We start from the raw sequence: 15,525 nt of genomic DNA, 5'->3' as shown, positions 1-15,525 counted from the left end.
TTAATTAAAATATATATAAATATTTAATTTATTCGTTATTAAATTTTTATGGCCCCACCTTATTTACATAAAAAAAAAAAAACTACTGCAGTAATAGTACTACTATTAATACTTTGCATGTTGCATTAATTGAAGTTTGAGGATGAGGTTGTTGGGTTGACCAATATTGTCTTCTTCTGTGTGTCTTCTTCGTTCGGCTTTTTTTCATTTCTTCACTTTGGGCCACTTTTGGGGTGGCAGTTTGTTGTCACCATTTAATTTAGTCTACTTCTCACAACTATTTATATTCATTATTTCTCCCTATGTTAATTTTGATTTCTCTTTAATTTTTCTATTAAAAATCTAATAAATCGAATCAAATTATTTATATTTTAATTTGATTCATAATTATTTTGATCTGAATTATTAGATTAACTTTTATTATTTTATTTTAATTTAATTTTATATTTAACTAAATTAAACTCATAATTACTCATTTTCAATTATATTTATTAAAATTTTACCATAAACTGAATTTAAGAATTTGGGAATTTTAAAAGACTTGTGGCTTGAATAGTTGGTCTTTGGTGTGTGTTTGTGGTCCCTTTATTCATTTCTACTTTTTATTACTCATTAATTTGTGCTATACATTGCATTAAAAAAGAGAGGTAATAAGAAATTTAAATCGCCCAATAACTCACATATTCTCCTCTGTCCCTCACAATCCCTTTCGAATGGTTCCATTAACACCTTGGCTTTGTAATGAAGAGTCCAAATGCAGACTCCTCTTTGACTGTGTACTCTCCATTTTCACCTTTTTTCTCACACTTTGTATAAATGCCTCCTAAACATTCATTCAATATAATATAATGAGCCCACTACATTTTTTTATTTTTCTCTTCAATTTTAATTTATTTATCACTATAATATACTATTAGATTTACCCTTAAATCAAATTTTAACTTTCTTTAATTAGATAAATTTTTTAAAAAAATTCTTAATTACAGTTTCTACCTCTATTATATGGGTAGAATAATGGCTTTTTTATATAAATAATTCTGATTGAAAATTAAATTTGAGACTTTATAATTTTAATTTCATAATTAATTTCAATATCATTGAGTTAAAGTTCTTAGTGATAGAATGATGGCTTTTCATGTGAAATGCAAAGTGCCTTTCCAATATCAAAGGGATTTTTAGCATTGGTCAAATAGAATCTAGTCTCATCATTATAGGATGATCTTAAGATTTCATTTAATGATAAGGCTTAGGTCACCTTTTAATTTCAATTAGGTCATCCCTTTTCCTATTGTTCTTCTCTTGATAGTTTCACATTTGTATTTTATGAGAGAGCTATTGGAGTGGAAAGAGTAAACGTTTGGCTAATTAAAAATTTTATCAAAATATTAGGTAATTATTTGTGCTTTTGCATGTTAAAAATAATTTTAATTTATATGTTTTCAGATTTAAATATACAAATAAAATAATATTTTAAATTTATTATTAATTACTTTATATTTTATTTTTATTACTTTTTATATATATTGAACTTTTTTAGCTTTAATTTTTTTTAACTTTGTAATAAAAATAGTAAAATTATAGTAATATAATGGAAATATTGATTAAAAATACAGAGTAATTTTAGATTAATTAAATTATATAATCATTTTCATTACTTTTAAATGTAAAATTTTTTTTTATATCTTTTAAATATGTTAAAGAAATATAGTATATTCAAATATTATCTTCATTTAGTAATTTTAATAATATTCTAAAAATAATATTAATAATCTAAACAGTATAAAGATAGTGCATAAGGAAAAAAATTATATACATGTAATATATAAAATTATAGATATATGGTATAAATATATGTTAATATATTGTAACTTACCCAATAATAATAGCTATTTATTATAGCATTAAGAGATTAATTATTTTAAATACATTTAAAATAGAAAGAGAAAAAAGAATTTGAATAAACACTTATTTATATATATATATATATAATTTTGGATAGAAGGAGTTAAATTTTTAATATTGATAGCACTTGTGTATAAACCTCAAAATTAATTTAAGAAAATTTGATTTTATTATAAAAATAAGCTAAAAAGTAATTTATAATCAATAATTTTTGTGTAAATAACAAAATAAACTTTAAAAAACAATTTTAAGATCCTAAAATTAATATGTATTTTTCTATTATAGATTTTAAGAATCGAAAATAATTATTCTCAATTTTAAAGATTTGATCATTTTTATATAAAATTAAAATATTTAAATATAATTACTAAGTAGAGCAAATATTTAACTTTATATGAGTTATAATTTTGAACTATAGATTTAAATTTCAATTAAAAATTTAATATCTAACTATTATATCATATTTATTAGACATTCTAACTTTTTTTAATCTCAAAATTAAAAAATTAAATTTATTTATTTTTTATTTAAATTAAAAAATTTAACATGTAAATTTTAATTTTTAAATTAAATTGAGTTAAAATTTTAAATTAATTTAAAAAAATTAATTAATTAACTTTTTTTTTAAATAAATACAGGCAGATTAAACTTTTTATTGTCCTATTTAAAGCCGACTGTGATTTAGTAGTCAAACAAACACCTACTTTGGTAGTTAATGAAAACACTAAAATCATATCAAATCAATGAAATTTAAAATCATGTCATATCAATATATTACATTTACTTTGACAAGTGACATTTGTTAAAAGAATAAATTTTATATTATTGGCCATTATGAATAATAATTATGATAATGTAGGTTGTATTTAATTGTAAAAAATTAAAATAGTTTATTAAAAAAATAAAAAAATTAAGAAATAAAATTTCTTATTTTTTTGTAAAACAATAAAATTTCTTATTTATATATGTTAATTTTTAAATAGTAAATTAGAAAATTAATTTTTCAGATTTCAAATTTTAATTTTTAATGTAAAAAATAGTTTTAATTTTTCACCTTTTCCTTAATAAAAGTACTGAAAAATATAATTTGTATTCAAAAATAATTATTCTTTATTTAAAAAATATATTGAAAAACATAATCTTTTATAAAAATTAAATTTTTTCAAAAAAATGAAAAAGTTTTTTTTTTTTTAAAGAAAAGCATATTAGCCTTTGTAATAATAGAATATCCTCGAAGGGTAACCTACGAAAATTATTAAAAAAAAAAAAAAAAACCATCCGTTTTCTTTCAGAATTCACACAGGAGAGAGAGAGAGAGAAGCAAATATAAAAACACCGTCAAATCTCTCTTTGACTGTCGTACTGCTCTCTCTCTCTTTCTCCCTCTTCTCATCATCGTCTTCATCATCATCTTCTTTATAACCTTTAAGCCGCTGTGCAAAACACTAAATATAACTAATAAAACCCTTCTCTCTCTGTCTCTCTCTACTCCTCATTACACATTTCTTACTCTTATCAGATTCAGATTTCCCTTTTTTTTCAATAAACAAACACTTCCGTCTCAAGTTTTCTCTATATAATACCCACTTTTCGGTTTTTCTCTTTCCATTACTTCACTCTTCTTCTCCTTCTTCTTCTTATCCTCAGGTTGAGTGGTTTCGATTGCTTTTCCTTCCTTTGATTTCGATTCTCGCTTCTCTCTTGATTGGACGACCTCGATCTTCTCCTTCTCTCTCACCCGCCAAATCGTCCGGTTAGTACCCCTTTGTCAGCTTACCACTAAGTTACGTAACTGCTACATTTAACACTTCGCCTTGCCAAAGCCACCGTTCTTTCTATCCTATTTTCCTTTCTTTATATTTCTTTTTAATTTTTTTTTTCTGTGAAAATAGAAGACCGTAGGGTATATATGATACTTATACACGGATGTTGTATATGTGATACGTCCCCGTTTCTGAATCTGCTGTAACACCCATTCACTGTACTGTAAGTGCTTGTTTTTTATTTATTTTGGATTTTTCCATTTTAGTTTGTTTATGCCAATTTTATTTGCTTACAATTACTTGAAACCATTTTTTCGCTTTGCTTCTCCTCGTTTTTGATTCTGTTTTGGCGGTTGTCGTTTCCTTTTTGCAGCTTTTTTTATGGCTCTTTTTGTTGCATGCAATGGTTCAATTTGGTTTCTTTTTCAATTTTACATCATTTCTGGATTAGCAAATTTGCCAATGATCTTATAATTTCTAATTTTTATTGTGGATATGCGTTCTAAAGACCCAGATTTTTGTTGGGTGGTACTGTTTTTCATTATTGTTGCTGTTCATTCTTCTATTCTGGTTTAGCTTATTATTACTGTTATTTTTATTTTTAAGAGCCTCTTTCTGAATTTTTGGTTGTAAAGGGGTGTCTGAGAACAATTTTTTCTATTAAGTTCTACAACGTTTACTGCTTCGTATTTACATGATCAGAAAAGGCAGCTGGCTTGTTTCTCGTGGGTCTTTGTTTTTGCAGTAATGCGAATATTTATTATAACTTTCTTTTTTTCAAATATTTTATCCCCATACGTGTGATCTGCATGTGAGTAGTGTGTTTTATTTTATGTGTTGTGTGGAAGTGTAATGTGTTGACTTGGATTTGAGATTTGGGTGTAATTTTAAGTTTGATACACCATCTCTTTTTTTCATTGGATGTTGAATTCTAAGTCTATAATTGTAGGCCTGTATTAAATGCCTGCGGTCCCTGTAAGCTAAATTGGGTTTCAGTTCTTTGCTTTATGTTAGTACAGGATTTGGCTGTTTAGAAATAGGGAAGTGTTGAATTACATAGTGAAATTTAGTTGTTCTCGAAATTTGTTGAAGCACATCATGTAAAACGTATTCTTCTGAAACACAAGAAAAATAACAGATCAATCAGCTGGATGGTTTTTCTATAGCAAACCTAAAGCTTGGGTTTGCTTTATTTTCATAAATTGTTAGGTAGTTGTGAAATGAGAGAGATTTCCTGGTGAGAACTTATATTAAATGGCTGTAACATCATATAAAACAACATAATTTGTAGGGACCATGTGACTTTATGTAGGATGAGGTGGTTGGTATTTTGGTTTACTACATTTATTGGAATGCTCCCGATTCTTGTTCCATATGTTGAGTATTCTGTTCTCCTTGAATCAAATCATGTAGGTCACATTTGGTAGTCCCATTGGTATTGAATTTTGCCATTGTGGCATTCATAGCATTCGAAGGAACAAAAACATCATAGATAACACAGGATGGGGCCATGAAATAAAATTGGAGGTATCATCACCACACAAGTGCTAGTTTTATGACTTTGACAATGGGATTTTATGGATCCCATTTTTGATTTAATTGATGATTCGTTATCTCAATTTGTTGGTTCTATTCATGGCGATGAACTTGAACATCAGGTATTGTCTAAGATTACACTTTATGTTTGCTTCTGAAATTATGGGTGTTTTGGAGATTTCATTTTGACACTTACAAACAGCTCTGTTCAAGCAATGGTACTGTATCATTTTTGTATAAAAACAACAGCTATGCAAGTTCCTTCATTTACTGAAATCTCATAGGTGGTGGATGTATAAGTGTTGTTGATTTGAAGATGAAGTGAAAATTTTCAAATATATTTACTTTGTTTAGATGTTCCAACACGCATAGTAGTTCCATTCTACAACATTGATCTTATTTAGCTTAGGCCTTTTTGTTTAGGTTTCTTTTGTGTTAGAGTGGGAGAAACAGACTGAGAACAATTCACTACTGTAAAAAATTGCCTCTTTATGATTTCTTAATAATTGACTGTTTCTTGTATTCCTTGTTCATCCAATAACTTTGACCAAGAACTGTTGCACTCTTTATATTTGATCCCCAATACTTGCAGGATAATATCTTTGGAAAGTCTACTTTCTTTTGCATATGAATCATATTCTTATTTCTTTTTTATTCTGTTATATAATCTCTTTCTTTTTAGGTATTAAGTAAAAAGTTTGGAAATTCTTGCACTCAATAGAACCTAACTGGCTCTCTCTATATTTATGGTTTTCAGTGAGCAAGTTGCATTCTCTAGAGAAGGGAGACTATGGAGCCAAATGGTCACAGAAGAGTGAGAAGAAGGGAGCATCTTTTTCACCAAAATGGTGATATGACATTACCAACTTTTGGTGATGTAGATCCATGGACTGCATGGGCGTACAAGCCTCGTACTATTTCACTGTTACTTATTGGTGCCTGCTTGCTTATGTGAGTTCCCTTCTCAGTAAGCAATTTCTCAATGTTGATGTCTTAATTGTTGGCAGATGATCCATCTTTGCTCTATAATCAATTACCACTTGCTACACTAGATAGTAAATCGTAGATGTTTGATTTTTTTTAAATATTTGTAGCACATTTGTAATATTGTTTATCTTAGTAATTTTCTTCCGGTGGAATCTTTGTTTTTCATGATGTTTTTATTGTCCCCCAGTTACTTATTAGGGCACCTAATTACAGTTTCTTTAATTTGTTAGGGAAGCAATTCTAAGTCTAACTTGTGCGAGGGAATAAACTTTTCCTCTTATTAAAGGGAGGCGAATTCATTTAGTAATCTATTTAATTTTAATTGTAGGATTTTCATGTTTATCTGAAATTGTATGTTTATTTATTTTTTCTTTTAAGACTTTTCCAAATGCTTTTGATTTTCTGTTCTATTTCTGTCTAGATGTAGCAAATTATTATTTTCATTTGATGGAGTCGTTCTAGAATCTGCATGCATATAATTTTGTACTTTCTGCTTTGTTATTGCTGGAAAGAATAATAAAGCAGTGAATGATGCCATATCCTATCATACAAAGATTGTAATTCTCATATTAATGTTCTGTCTCCTTTCTTTCCACATCACTTGAACATGTCTCATATCTGCCTGTGTGATGCTCCAATTATTGGACCCTGGCTTCTGGAAATGCTTTTACCTTCCTATTCTCTGCTTGTGTTTGATATTTCTTACGACTGGGCTCTAACGTATTGTAAAGTGACAAAATGCTTGTTGATGGTTGGATGTTGTCTATATGGGGGATAACTAGGGAATTCATTAACAAAGAAATATGCCTTGTGGTCTACATTTAGACTGCTCCATTTTGATACACTCAGCTCAACTCAACTCAACTCAACTAAGCCTTTATCCCAAGGGGTTGGCTATATGGATTATCTTTTTCCACTCTAAACGATTTTGGGTTAAATCCTCGGAAATGTGTAATGCTTCCAGGTCATGTTATATTACTCTCCTCCAAGTCAGTTTAGGCCTACCCCTACTTTTCTTTCTATGCTCTAACCTAATGTGTTCTACTTGTCTAATTGGAGCTTTCGTATGTCTACGTTTCACATGACCAAACCACCTCAATCTCACTTCTCTCAACTTATCCTTAATTGGCACCACTCCTATCTTTTTTCTAATGCTCTAATTACGGATTTTATCTAGTCTAGTATGGTCACTCATCCAGCTTAACATTCTCATTTTCGCAACTCTTAGCTTAGACATATACGACTCCTTCAGTGCTAAACACTCACTTCCATATAACATGACCGGTCGTATGGCTGTACAGTAAAATTTTCCTTTCAACTTATTGGGAACTTTGCGATCACATAAAACTCCCGTGACACATCTCCACTTCAACCATCCAGCTTTAATCCTATGATTAACATCCTCCTCACATCCCCCATCTACTTGAAGGATTGAGCCAAGATATTTAAAATGATTACTTTGGGACAGTACCACTCCATCCAAACTAACTTCTTCTCCATTTTCATAGATATTAAATTTATTTAATAATTTTTTTATAAATTGTGTATCAAGTTGGGCAAGTGGAGTCATCAGTCCTGAAAGCAGTGCTGCTGGTGACATGGTTACATCTGTCAAAAGGTTAGTTTGTTTGTGTAGAGTTTTTGTTTGGGAATACCTTTTTGATTTTATGGTTTGTAAATTATGATAAATGCTTCTTGTAAACTTGTTCTTGCAGGGGTGTATGGGCAATGATTGCAGTTTTTCTTGCTTATTGCTTGCTACAGGCCCCTTCGACGTAAGTTGCTGGAAGGATTTGTTTGTGTATTATTCTTTGCAAATGAAATCTTGAACTATTGGGCATATCGAAGATTTGTGTATTTTCTTTATAGCATTATGATTTGAAGGTATTAATCTCTGGATGGAGTTGTTTGATTTACATCCCAGGGCTACTTTATGATATAGGAATTACTAAAATATATTTAGGGTGCAAACCTCTAGCTAGTTGTCATTTGTCAACTTGGGCAGTAAATAGCGAAGTAAAGCTTCCAATGCATGAATTGTGAGCTGGTGATTTCTGGTAATAGAGTTGGAATCACTATAATGTCTAGAGATTGAATTGTAAGATGATTCAGATCACAATTGTTATAACCATATAATTATGTAGTGACATGAGTTTTTTTTTTTTTTCAATTTTTTTTTTATTTTTAAATACTATGTATGGTTTTGTAAAATGTAACTTTGCCTAACTGTGTGAGCTTTTAATGTTTGCTAATTTATACTTTCTGATAGGGTTCTTATAAGGCCACATCCAGCAATTTGGCGCTTAGTTCATGGAATGGCTGTAGTCTATCTAGTTGCCCTCACATTTTTGCTTTTCCAGGTTGAATTCTCCATCCCTCCCTTTTTTTGTGTCATGTTATTGTACTTGCATTTTTTCTTTTATGGATTCGTTTTGTTTCTCAAAGCTAATAATCCTTTTAAATGTGGATCTGTATGTCTCTATTATATATTTTTTAAAAAAATCTAATCTGTACATGAGCTTGTATTCTCCACCACCCCCTTCTCTCAAGCCACCACTCAGCCCCCCACCTGTTCTTTTTTTCTCTTTAGGTTTGTTGGGATTCATATGCCATATTTAGCATTATAAGTTGAAAATTTACCACCCTTTTCAAGAGGTACTTCAAGCTGAAATTTCCAATTTTGGAAAATTTGCATGGTTGGTGATCAATGTGATATTCATGTTCTCTTTATGGACTAAAATTTTTTAAACTTTTGAATGTTCTCGTCTCCCTTTCTCTTTCTTTTAGCATATGAAAAATTATTAGTGATTGTCGATTTAAATATCTCGTTTCCAGAAGCGCGACAATGCTCGGCAGTTCATGAAGTTTCTCCACCCTGACCTTGGAGTTGGTAATACTTATAACTATTATATATTAGTTTCCTTAGCTGAGGGATGATGACTGCATGGTGCATACTCATCAGTCTTGGTCATTTTTTGCATTTCTTCATTCAGAACTTCCTGAAAGATCGTATGGTGCGGATTGCCGCATTTACACGCCTGAGAATCCTACAAGCAGGTTTAAGAATGTTTATGTATGAATTCTTCTATCACAACATGTGCCTCATTTCATATTTTTTTTCTTTTTTAATATTCTCTTCTTCTTGTTGGTTATTATTATGATTTTTTGATGTAACAATCTCTGATCTTTTCATTTTTTTCCTAGGATACACTATTTGATGAATTTGTTCTAGCCCATATATTTGGATGGTGGGGCAAGGCTATATTAATACGTAATCAGCCACTTCTTTGGGTATTATCTATTGGGTTTGAGTTGATGGAGGTCAGTTAACTAGCCAATACCTGAAGTGTTTTTTGTTACATATATTTTTTTTTAATTTGGTATGGTGGGTTTTGGTTCTTAGAGCATAAGCTCTCTATATACAACAGCTAATTTTGGTTTTGGCATTTTCAGTTTACCTTCCGCCATATGCTGCCAAACTTCAACGAGTGCTGGTGGGACAGTGTCATTCTTGATATTTTGATATGCAATTGGTTTGGTTAGATTTCTTAAGCTTCTGCTACTGTAATTGCTTTTTACCATTTTCAGGTTGTAACATTTAGGTTGCGTAATTTTTATTAACTAATTCTATATTAGTGCAAGTTAAGTAGATGTAAGTTTCAAGTATTTTTGATGAGTTTACAACCTAGGGCCTTTACTAAAATGTTTTTAATTATATGACAATTTTCTTTGGGGGGGTTAGTCAATGCAAAGTTAACCACTGCTATTGGCTTGGGATATATATAATTGATCAAAGTTAATCAGTAATTTAGGACCAATGATTTTTGGCTTCCAATTAAGACCATACTCCCTAAGGCACCTGTAGAGCACATTCAGAAAATTGATGCGGCATTATGTTATGGCTAGAGAAAACAATTTTTTTTTTCTTCTTAAACTGACCTCAGGAAGTAATATTAGAGAAATCATGGGCTGTAAATCCAAACCATGGCAGCTAGCCAATGGCAAGCCTCTATTTTAGGCTCTTAGTTTTCACTGCCGTTTTGGAAAGCTTCAGATGCACCATTCTTCACTGAACTTTCTGATGATTTCACAACCTCACCTCAAAATGATGCGGTAGCCATGCTTAAGGAGTGGACCCTGCCATTTCAGGTGAGGTTGCTCAAGTGATGTTGAGCATTGAAATCTTAGTAATTTTAGCAAAGATGCTGTATGAAACTGAAGCTTATCTATGAAATTGGAAGAAATAAAAGTTTAGTGACAGATAAAATTATCCTCTAAGTTCAGCGACTAACAGTATGTGAAAAATATTGAGTGATTTTATTGAATTAATAAAAGTTGCTATTGCTAGTGATAGCATTCCATAGTTCTCTCTTTAGTTTATATCTTTTCTGTATTTGCCCGCTTTATTAAAAAGAAGTTTTCATCTTTCAATTAAAACCTGATTTGCTTGTTAATGATTCCACAAAACTCCATCCATTATTTTAAGGGTTTTGTTGCATTTGAAGAGTTACCCAAATTGTATTCAAATTGAAGATCTGTTAAAACACTTTGTATCATAATCATATTGGAATGTGGAAGGGGGTGCGAATTTTATTACTATGCTGGTGAATGAGAAGGCTTATTATTTATGGTGTCCACATACTACCTGTGCTACTGAAGTGAAGAGACTGATTTGTGTAGTAGATTTTTAAAACTGGTCAACGATCGAATTATTTCCATGCAGCATGTTGTGACAATTTCTCTGGTTTATTTGACAGGTATTTGGGCAGGAATGCTTACGGTTAGGTACTTTGATGGAAAAACATACGAGTGGGTTGGTATAAGTCGTCAACCAAATATTATGGGCAAGGCATGTTTTGAACTTCTAATATCATGTGTCTTATCTTTCATTTTTTTTGGGTTTTATTTTTACTTGAACACCGTTTATAGACTCATGCTTCCAATTGCATTACTTTGATTAATTCTTACTTTTTAGTTCTGGGAAATAAAACGTTCATCATAAATTCTGTATTTGCAATGTCATGGAACTTCTGTTCAGGCTTCAATGAAACAATGATGCATATTTTAAACTTCTGTATGATGCTTGCTCATTGATCAGTTCAAACGAACACTAGGACAATTTACACCAGCACAGTGGGATAAAGATGAGTGGCACCCCTTGCTTGGTCCATGGCGATTTATCCAAGTTCTCAGCCTTTGCGTGGTATTCCTGACAGTGGAACTTAACACATTCTTTCTTAAGTTTTGTCTTTGGGTTCCACCTCGGAACCCTGTGATTGTGTATAGATTGATCTTGTGGTGGTTAATTGCCATACCAACGATTCGTGAGTACAATTCTTATCTCCAAGACAGGTATTCTCTCTCAAAATATTGTTTAGCTGAATTGAATGTGCATTGATTTTATTGTAGATGATCAATGGCTAAACTAACTTGCAAGCTACTGCTTGTTTAATTTTGTCTAATTTTCAGGAAACCAGTAAAAAAGGTTGGAGCTTTTTGTTGGCTTTCGCTTGCCATATGCATCATCGAACTTTTCATTTGTATCAAGTTTGGACATGGTACTTGACCTACTTTTGTCATCTTTACATTATTGTTTTCTTCTCGAACTGGGTGAATTATATTATTTTGCAAATTATTTTTGTCCGAGTTTGGTGTCTCATCACTTTTATGTTATTTTCCCACCAGGTCTATACCCTAAGTCAATGCCTGTGTGGTTGGTTATCTTCTGGGCATCTACTGGAGTTGCTCTTCTGATATTCCTGATTGTTTGGTCATGGCAACTGCATAGAAATTTGGGGAGAAAGAGTCAGTGATTATGCTATATATCATGTCACACTATTCTTTGATTCCTTTTATGAACTTATGGGTATCCATCAATGTTGTAAATACCCAATTCACAGAATTGTAAATACTTGTTCTCTTAGGTTAGTGGATCACAGTTTTTTCATTAGAGCCTATTCATTTTTTGTACTTGATAGGTATTGAGAAATGCTTCAAACATGGACTCGAGTTACTAATATTTTTTAGCACACCCCAGTTTTCTGTTTCTCAGAGTTTTGCATGTGTAGTGAACTTTTATACAATGCAGTGGAAAATTGTGGCAAAATGTTTAGAAATTAGTGTCCCACTTTGATGTTTTTTTTTTTTTTTTTCTGCAATTACTTAAAATGAATGCAAATGAATGTTTTTTTTTTTTTCTTGAGTAGTATTTGCATAATATTGGGTCAAATGGGCAAAAAAACTGAGATGGAGGTTTTTGCAATGTGTTTCTCAAAATGAAACCGGTGCAATCATATACATTTGCAAATTTCATCAGTTCATTGGCTTTTCAACCTTAATTTCATTGAATTTCACTAGCTTTTTAATCAAAAACAAGAAATCAATTATTATTTCCTTTCCTCTAATCTTGAAGTCATTATGGCTGGTATATATTTTGGATACAAGCTTTGAATACAGACGAGCACCGAGATTATGATTTCTTATAATTAATCATTTTGGAAGTAACACAACAAATTACAATCGTAAGAGATTTCTGTGGTCTTATTCAGCTTCCAATCAATCAAGACCAGCATCTCAAAAAAAGTTTGGGAGGTCAAGGATGTACAGTAGCCCAAATCCAATCTTATGTACTCCTTTTCTAACTTGAAAAATTATTACAGAACTAACCTGTCTTGTTGGATTTGAGGATGAAGTTCTCAATGATGTTCAAACAAGGACGACTCAGACCACTAAATCCCTTCTACTTGAAGACATACTTAATTTTTATTTAAAATTAATTTTTGCTAGGTTGAAAATGGCTTAATTCTCTGCTTTTTCTTCCACATTGTCTTCCCTCTGACAATCTCTTCATTTTGAGAATCTCCTTTGTTTAGAAGGAGATGTGTATATCTTAGCGGTGCCTTGTCCAGTGATCCCAGGAGTCCATTTCCTTCCATTATTTCAGATGCCAATGAGAACCCATTGAGCAGAGGGATTTCATTAGCTTGTTTTAAACCACTGTTGATGATCCCATCTTCATCAGGCTCACATAGAGATTGAACAATGTCTGAACTCCCACATTCCCTTCTATATTCTAGTATGATCCCTGAGAGTTGATGGGACTCCAGGAACTGGTCAGGAATTGTCTGTACAATTAAGGAATAATTAATTAATTAATTAATCATCAAGCAATTATAAATGATAATATGAGATTGATGATGGGTTTTCTTTCGTTCATGTATTGATTACCTCTAGCATCCATCTTACATACTTCACATTGTTGACATGTTGGTTCATATCCAAATCACTCCTCTTTGGCTAAAAACCATCATAAAAACTTGCATTAATTAGCTGTAATCTCTTCTTTTTTTGGCTTCTGTTTTTAGTTTGGTTTTGAATTGATTTGTTCACCTTCAAGTTAGTGATGACATATCTAGCTTTGTCGTCCAACTTTTGAATTTTCTCAGGGACCTCTTCTTTGATTGCTTGTTTCTCTATAAACCAAGGAGAAATCTCAGCCCTCACCTCCTCTGGCATCTTCGACAGGCGCCTCGTCTTCTCATTCATCATCACCCAAATGCTGTTTTTCATGTTTGATTATTATCAGAACAAGAAGCATGATGAAGAAGAAACGTTACTGCTGAAAAATTCTTGCAGAACACAGACCTTGTTGCCCGTGCAAAGACATGGCCTGTTGCTTGGCTTCGGATGAGCCAGTCTCGTCGCATTCCATTCTTTCCTGATGCTCCCACCCACGTGTCTATTTCCACTACCTCTCCCCTGCAAGAAATTCACAGCAGATAAATATTCCTCAATCCTAATTATGCTTTTTATGATATTGTTCATCAACAGTGTGGTTAACGATGATGATGATGATCCACAAATTACCAGATTGGATACTGATCCACTTGAAGTTGCAATTTTGAGACAACCCAGATGAGATTATTCCTCACCATTCCATGTGTAGCCCCAAATCCATTGCTTAGAAGTCCCGACAACCATACGTGATTCAATGCTGTTTCCTACGTTCATAAGCTTTATAACTACCTCTAAGAATACATATCTAGGCCATGGATGATTCAACAAGTTAGTTAGATTTCAAAGAGTTTCTCACCTGGAGAAGAGAAAGGATGCTCTCAAGCGTAGCAGTTTTATCAGGACCTACTTCATAGGACCTGATAACAATTTTCTGCCTATAGGCAACGCCGCCTTCGACGATGAGGCCTTGACGATGAGCATCAATGTACTGTTTCTTGGTGGGAATGTTTTGACGAGTGATATTCTCAGCAACAGAAGCTACGGAAGTTGTTGCTACTCCAGCAGTTTGGCTGAGTGAATCAATCATATGAGGCCTAGCAGAGGAGGTCCCATTGATGTTAATTTTATGCAAATTGAGCTTATTCGGATCATTTTTTGAACTACTATTGGAAGTGCACCTGATTGGGAAGGTGATTCTATAACAGAAAGCAGCCATTCCCTCTCTCTCTCTCTCCCTCTCTTGATGTTATATGAAGATGAGGAGAGTTTGAAACAGAGAAATGGGCGTGGAAATCCTTATATTGTAAGGTGGCGGACCATTCAAGGATTAAGTTTAAATCTGGCGAGAAATTGCGGGGCCTTGTCATGGCATTACTGAATATATCAAAGGGAACCTTAAGTCTGCTGCAAGAAAAATGTATTCTTGGTGCACAAATTTTTTGCTTATGATTTCTTAGACATGATCGATGTCCAAGAACAGCAAAAGACATATCTTTGAGCTATTTTCTGTTTTCCTTGAACTTTGGTTCAATCTTTCAAATGCTCCAAAATTTTGTTGCTTGTCTTTGGTAAGTAGAAGCGTGCATATTCCACATCAGAGTTGAAAGATTCTCCTATCTTTCCCTCTTTATTCCCCCATGAGATTCTTACTTTCAACAGTTACCATTTGCTTTTCTTTGCTTAAGACTGCACAAATTACTGTTTCTAATTACAAAATGGAAGCTTCAGGTTGTGGGTAGCGACTAGTTTTTGTTAGGTCTTTGGGTGGCAAAATGGCCATGTTTCGTTTAGTTCATGAAAATCAATTTATAAGCTAATTTAAGGTTATAATTATCTAAAATTTTAAACAGTTACGTTTTAGGGTTAAAATATTTATAAGTGGCTGTGTGTTAGATAAAAAATAGCTTATAAATATATTTATTATTAAAATGATTAAAAAAGATATTAGATAAGATTTATAATAAAATTTTAAAAACTAAATGAGTATAATATAATAAAATAATCAGTCAAATTAGCTTATAAGTATTAAAATAAAAAATTAAATTTCTCAGCATATATTTTTTTAACTTATAAGATTAACTTATAAATTTAAAAAATTATT

The 15,525-nt window shown here is 31.6% G+C and overlaps 2 protein-coding genes across 6 annotated transcripts; one reads left to right on the top strand and one right to left on the bottom strand.

The window, feature by feature from the left end:
- Positions 1 to 3,275: 3,275 nt before the first annotated feature.
- On the top strand, positions 3,276 to 12,304 carry LOC110663583 (CDP-diacylglycerol--serine O-phosphatidyltransferase 1). Of its 5 annotated transcripts, XM_021822942.2 has the most exons (14): positions 3,276 to 3,655; positions 3,795 to 3,888; positions 5,959 to 6,152; positions 7,741 to 7,806; positions 7,904 to 7,963; positions 8,458 to 8,548; positions 9,024 to 9,078; positions 9,182 to 9,261; positions 9,393 to 9,509; positions 9,642 to 9,726; positions 10,946 to 11,037; positions 11,287 to 11,540; positions 11,658 to 11,746; positions 11,874 to 12,304. In XM_021822942.2, the coding sequence occupies exons 3-14, from the start codon at positions 5,992 to 5,994 to the stop codon at positions 11,999 to 12,001; spliced, it is 1,278 nt and encodes a 425-aa protein (XP_021678634.1). In that variant the 5' UTR covers positions 3,276 to 3,655; positions 3,795 to 3,888; positions 5,959 to 5,991; the 3' UTR covers positions 12,002 to 12,304. The 5 variants fall into 5 exon arrangements, with proteins under 5 accessions (XP_021678634.1, XP_021678635.1, XP_021678633.1 ...); XM_021822943.2 differs by lacking the exon at positions 3,795 to 3,888; XM_021822941.2 differs by having other exon boundaries at positions 3,276 to 3,888.
- A 142-nt stretch (positions 12,305 to 12,446) lies between these two features.
- Positions 12,447 to 15,220, bottom strand: LOC110663579 (palmitoyl-acyl carrier protein thioesterase, chloroplastic-like). Its single transcript, XM_021822937.2, has 6 exons — positions 14,281 to 15,220; positions 14,055 to 14,188; positions 13,833 to 13,946; positions 13,578 to 13,746; positions 13,416 to 13,484; positions 12,447 to 13,312 (listed from the first exon to the last, which is right to left on the bottom strand). Exons 1-6 carry the CDS (start codon positions 14,638 to 14,640, stop codon positions 12,971 to 12,973), a joined length of 1,188 nt encoding a protein of 395 aa, XP_021678629.2. The 5' UTR covers positions 14,641 to 15,220; the 3' UTR covers positions 12,447 to 12,970.
- Positions 15,221 to 15,525: the final 305 nt, after the last annotated feature.

The sequence above is a fragment of the Hevea brasiliensis genome, chromosome 13 (assembly GCF_030052815.1).
Source record: "Hevea brasiliensis isolate MT/VB/25A 57/8 chromosome 13, ASM3005281v1, whole genome shotgun sequence".
NCBI lineage: Eukaryota > Viridiplantae > Streptophyta > Magnoliopsida > Malpighiales > Euphorbiaceae > Hevea > Hevea brasiliensis.
The sequence above is the reverse complement of the archived record's forward strand: the minus strand, read 5'-3'. Positions and strand labels throughout refer to the sequence as shown.

Bases quoted from the DNA above. Each gene is read 5' to 3' on its own strand.
- LOC110663583 (XM_021822943.2), top strand. From the start codon at position 5,992: ATGGAGCCAAATGGTCACAGAAGAGTGAGAAGAAGGGAGCATCTTTTT. The intron at 9,510-9,641 runs GTCAGTTAACTA...TGGCATTTTCAG, and splicing joins TTGGGTTTGAGTTGATGGAG to TTTACCTTCCGCCATATGCT. The intron at 11,541-11,657 runs GTATTCTCTCTC...TCTAATTTTCAG, and splicing joins AATTCTTATCTCCAAGACAG to GAAACCAGTAAAAAAGGTTG.
- LOC110663579 (XM_021822937.2), bottom strand. From the start codon at position 14,640: ATGGCTGCTTTCTGTTATAGAATCACCTTCCCAATCAGGTGCACTTCC. The intron at 14,189-14,280 runs GTGAGAAACTCT...TTATGAACGTAG, and splicing joins GCATCCTTTCTCTTCTCCAG to GAAACAGCATTGAATCACGT. The intron at 13,313-13,415 runs GTAATCAATACA...TTAATTGTACAG, and splicing joins ATGTAAGATGGATGCTAGAG to ACAATTCCTGACCAGTTCCT.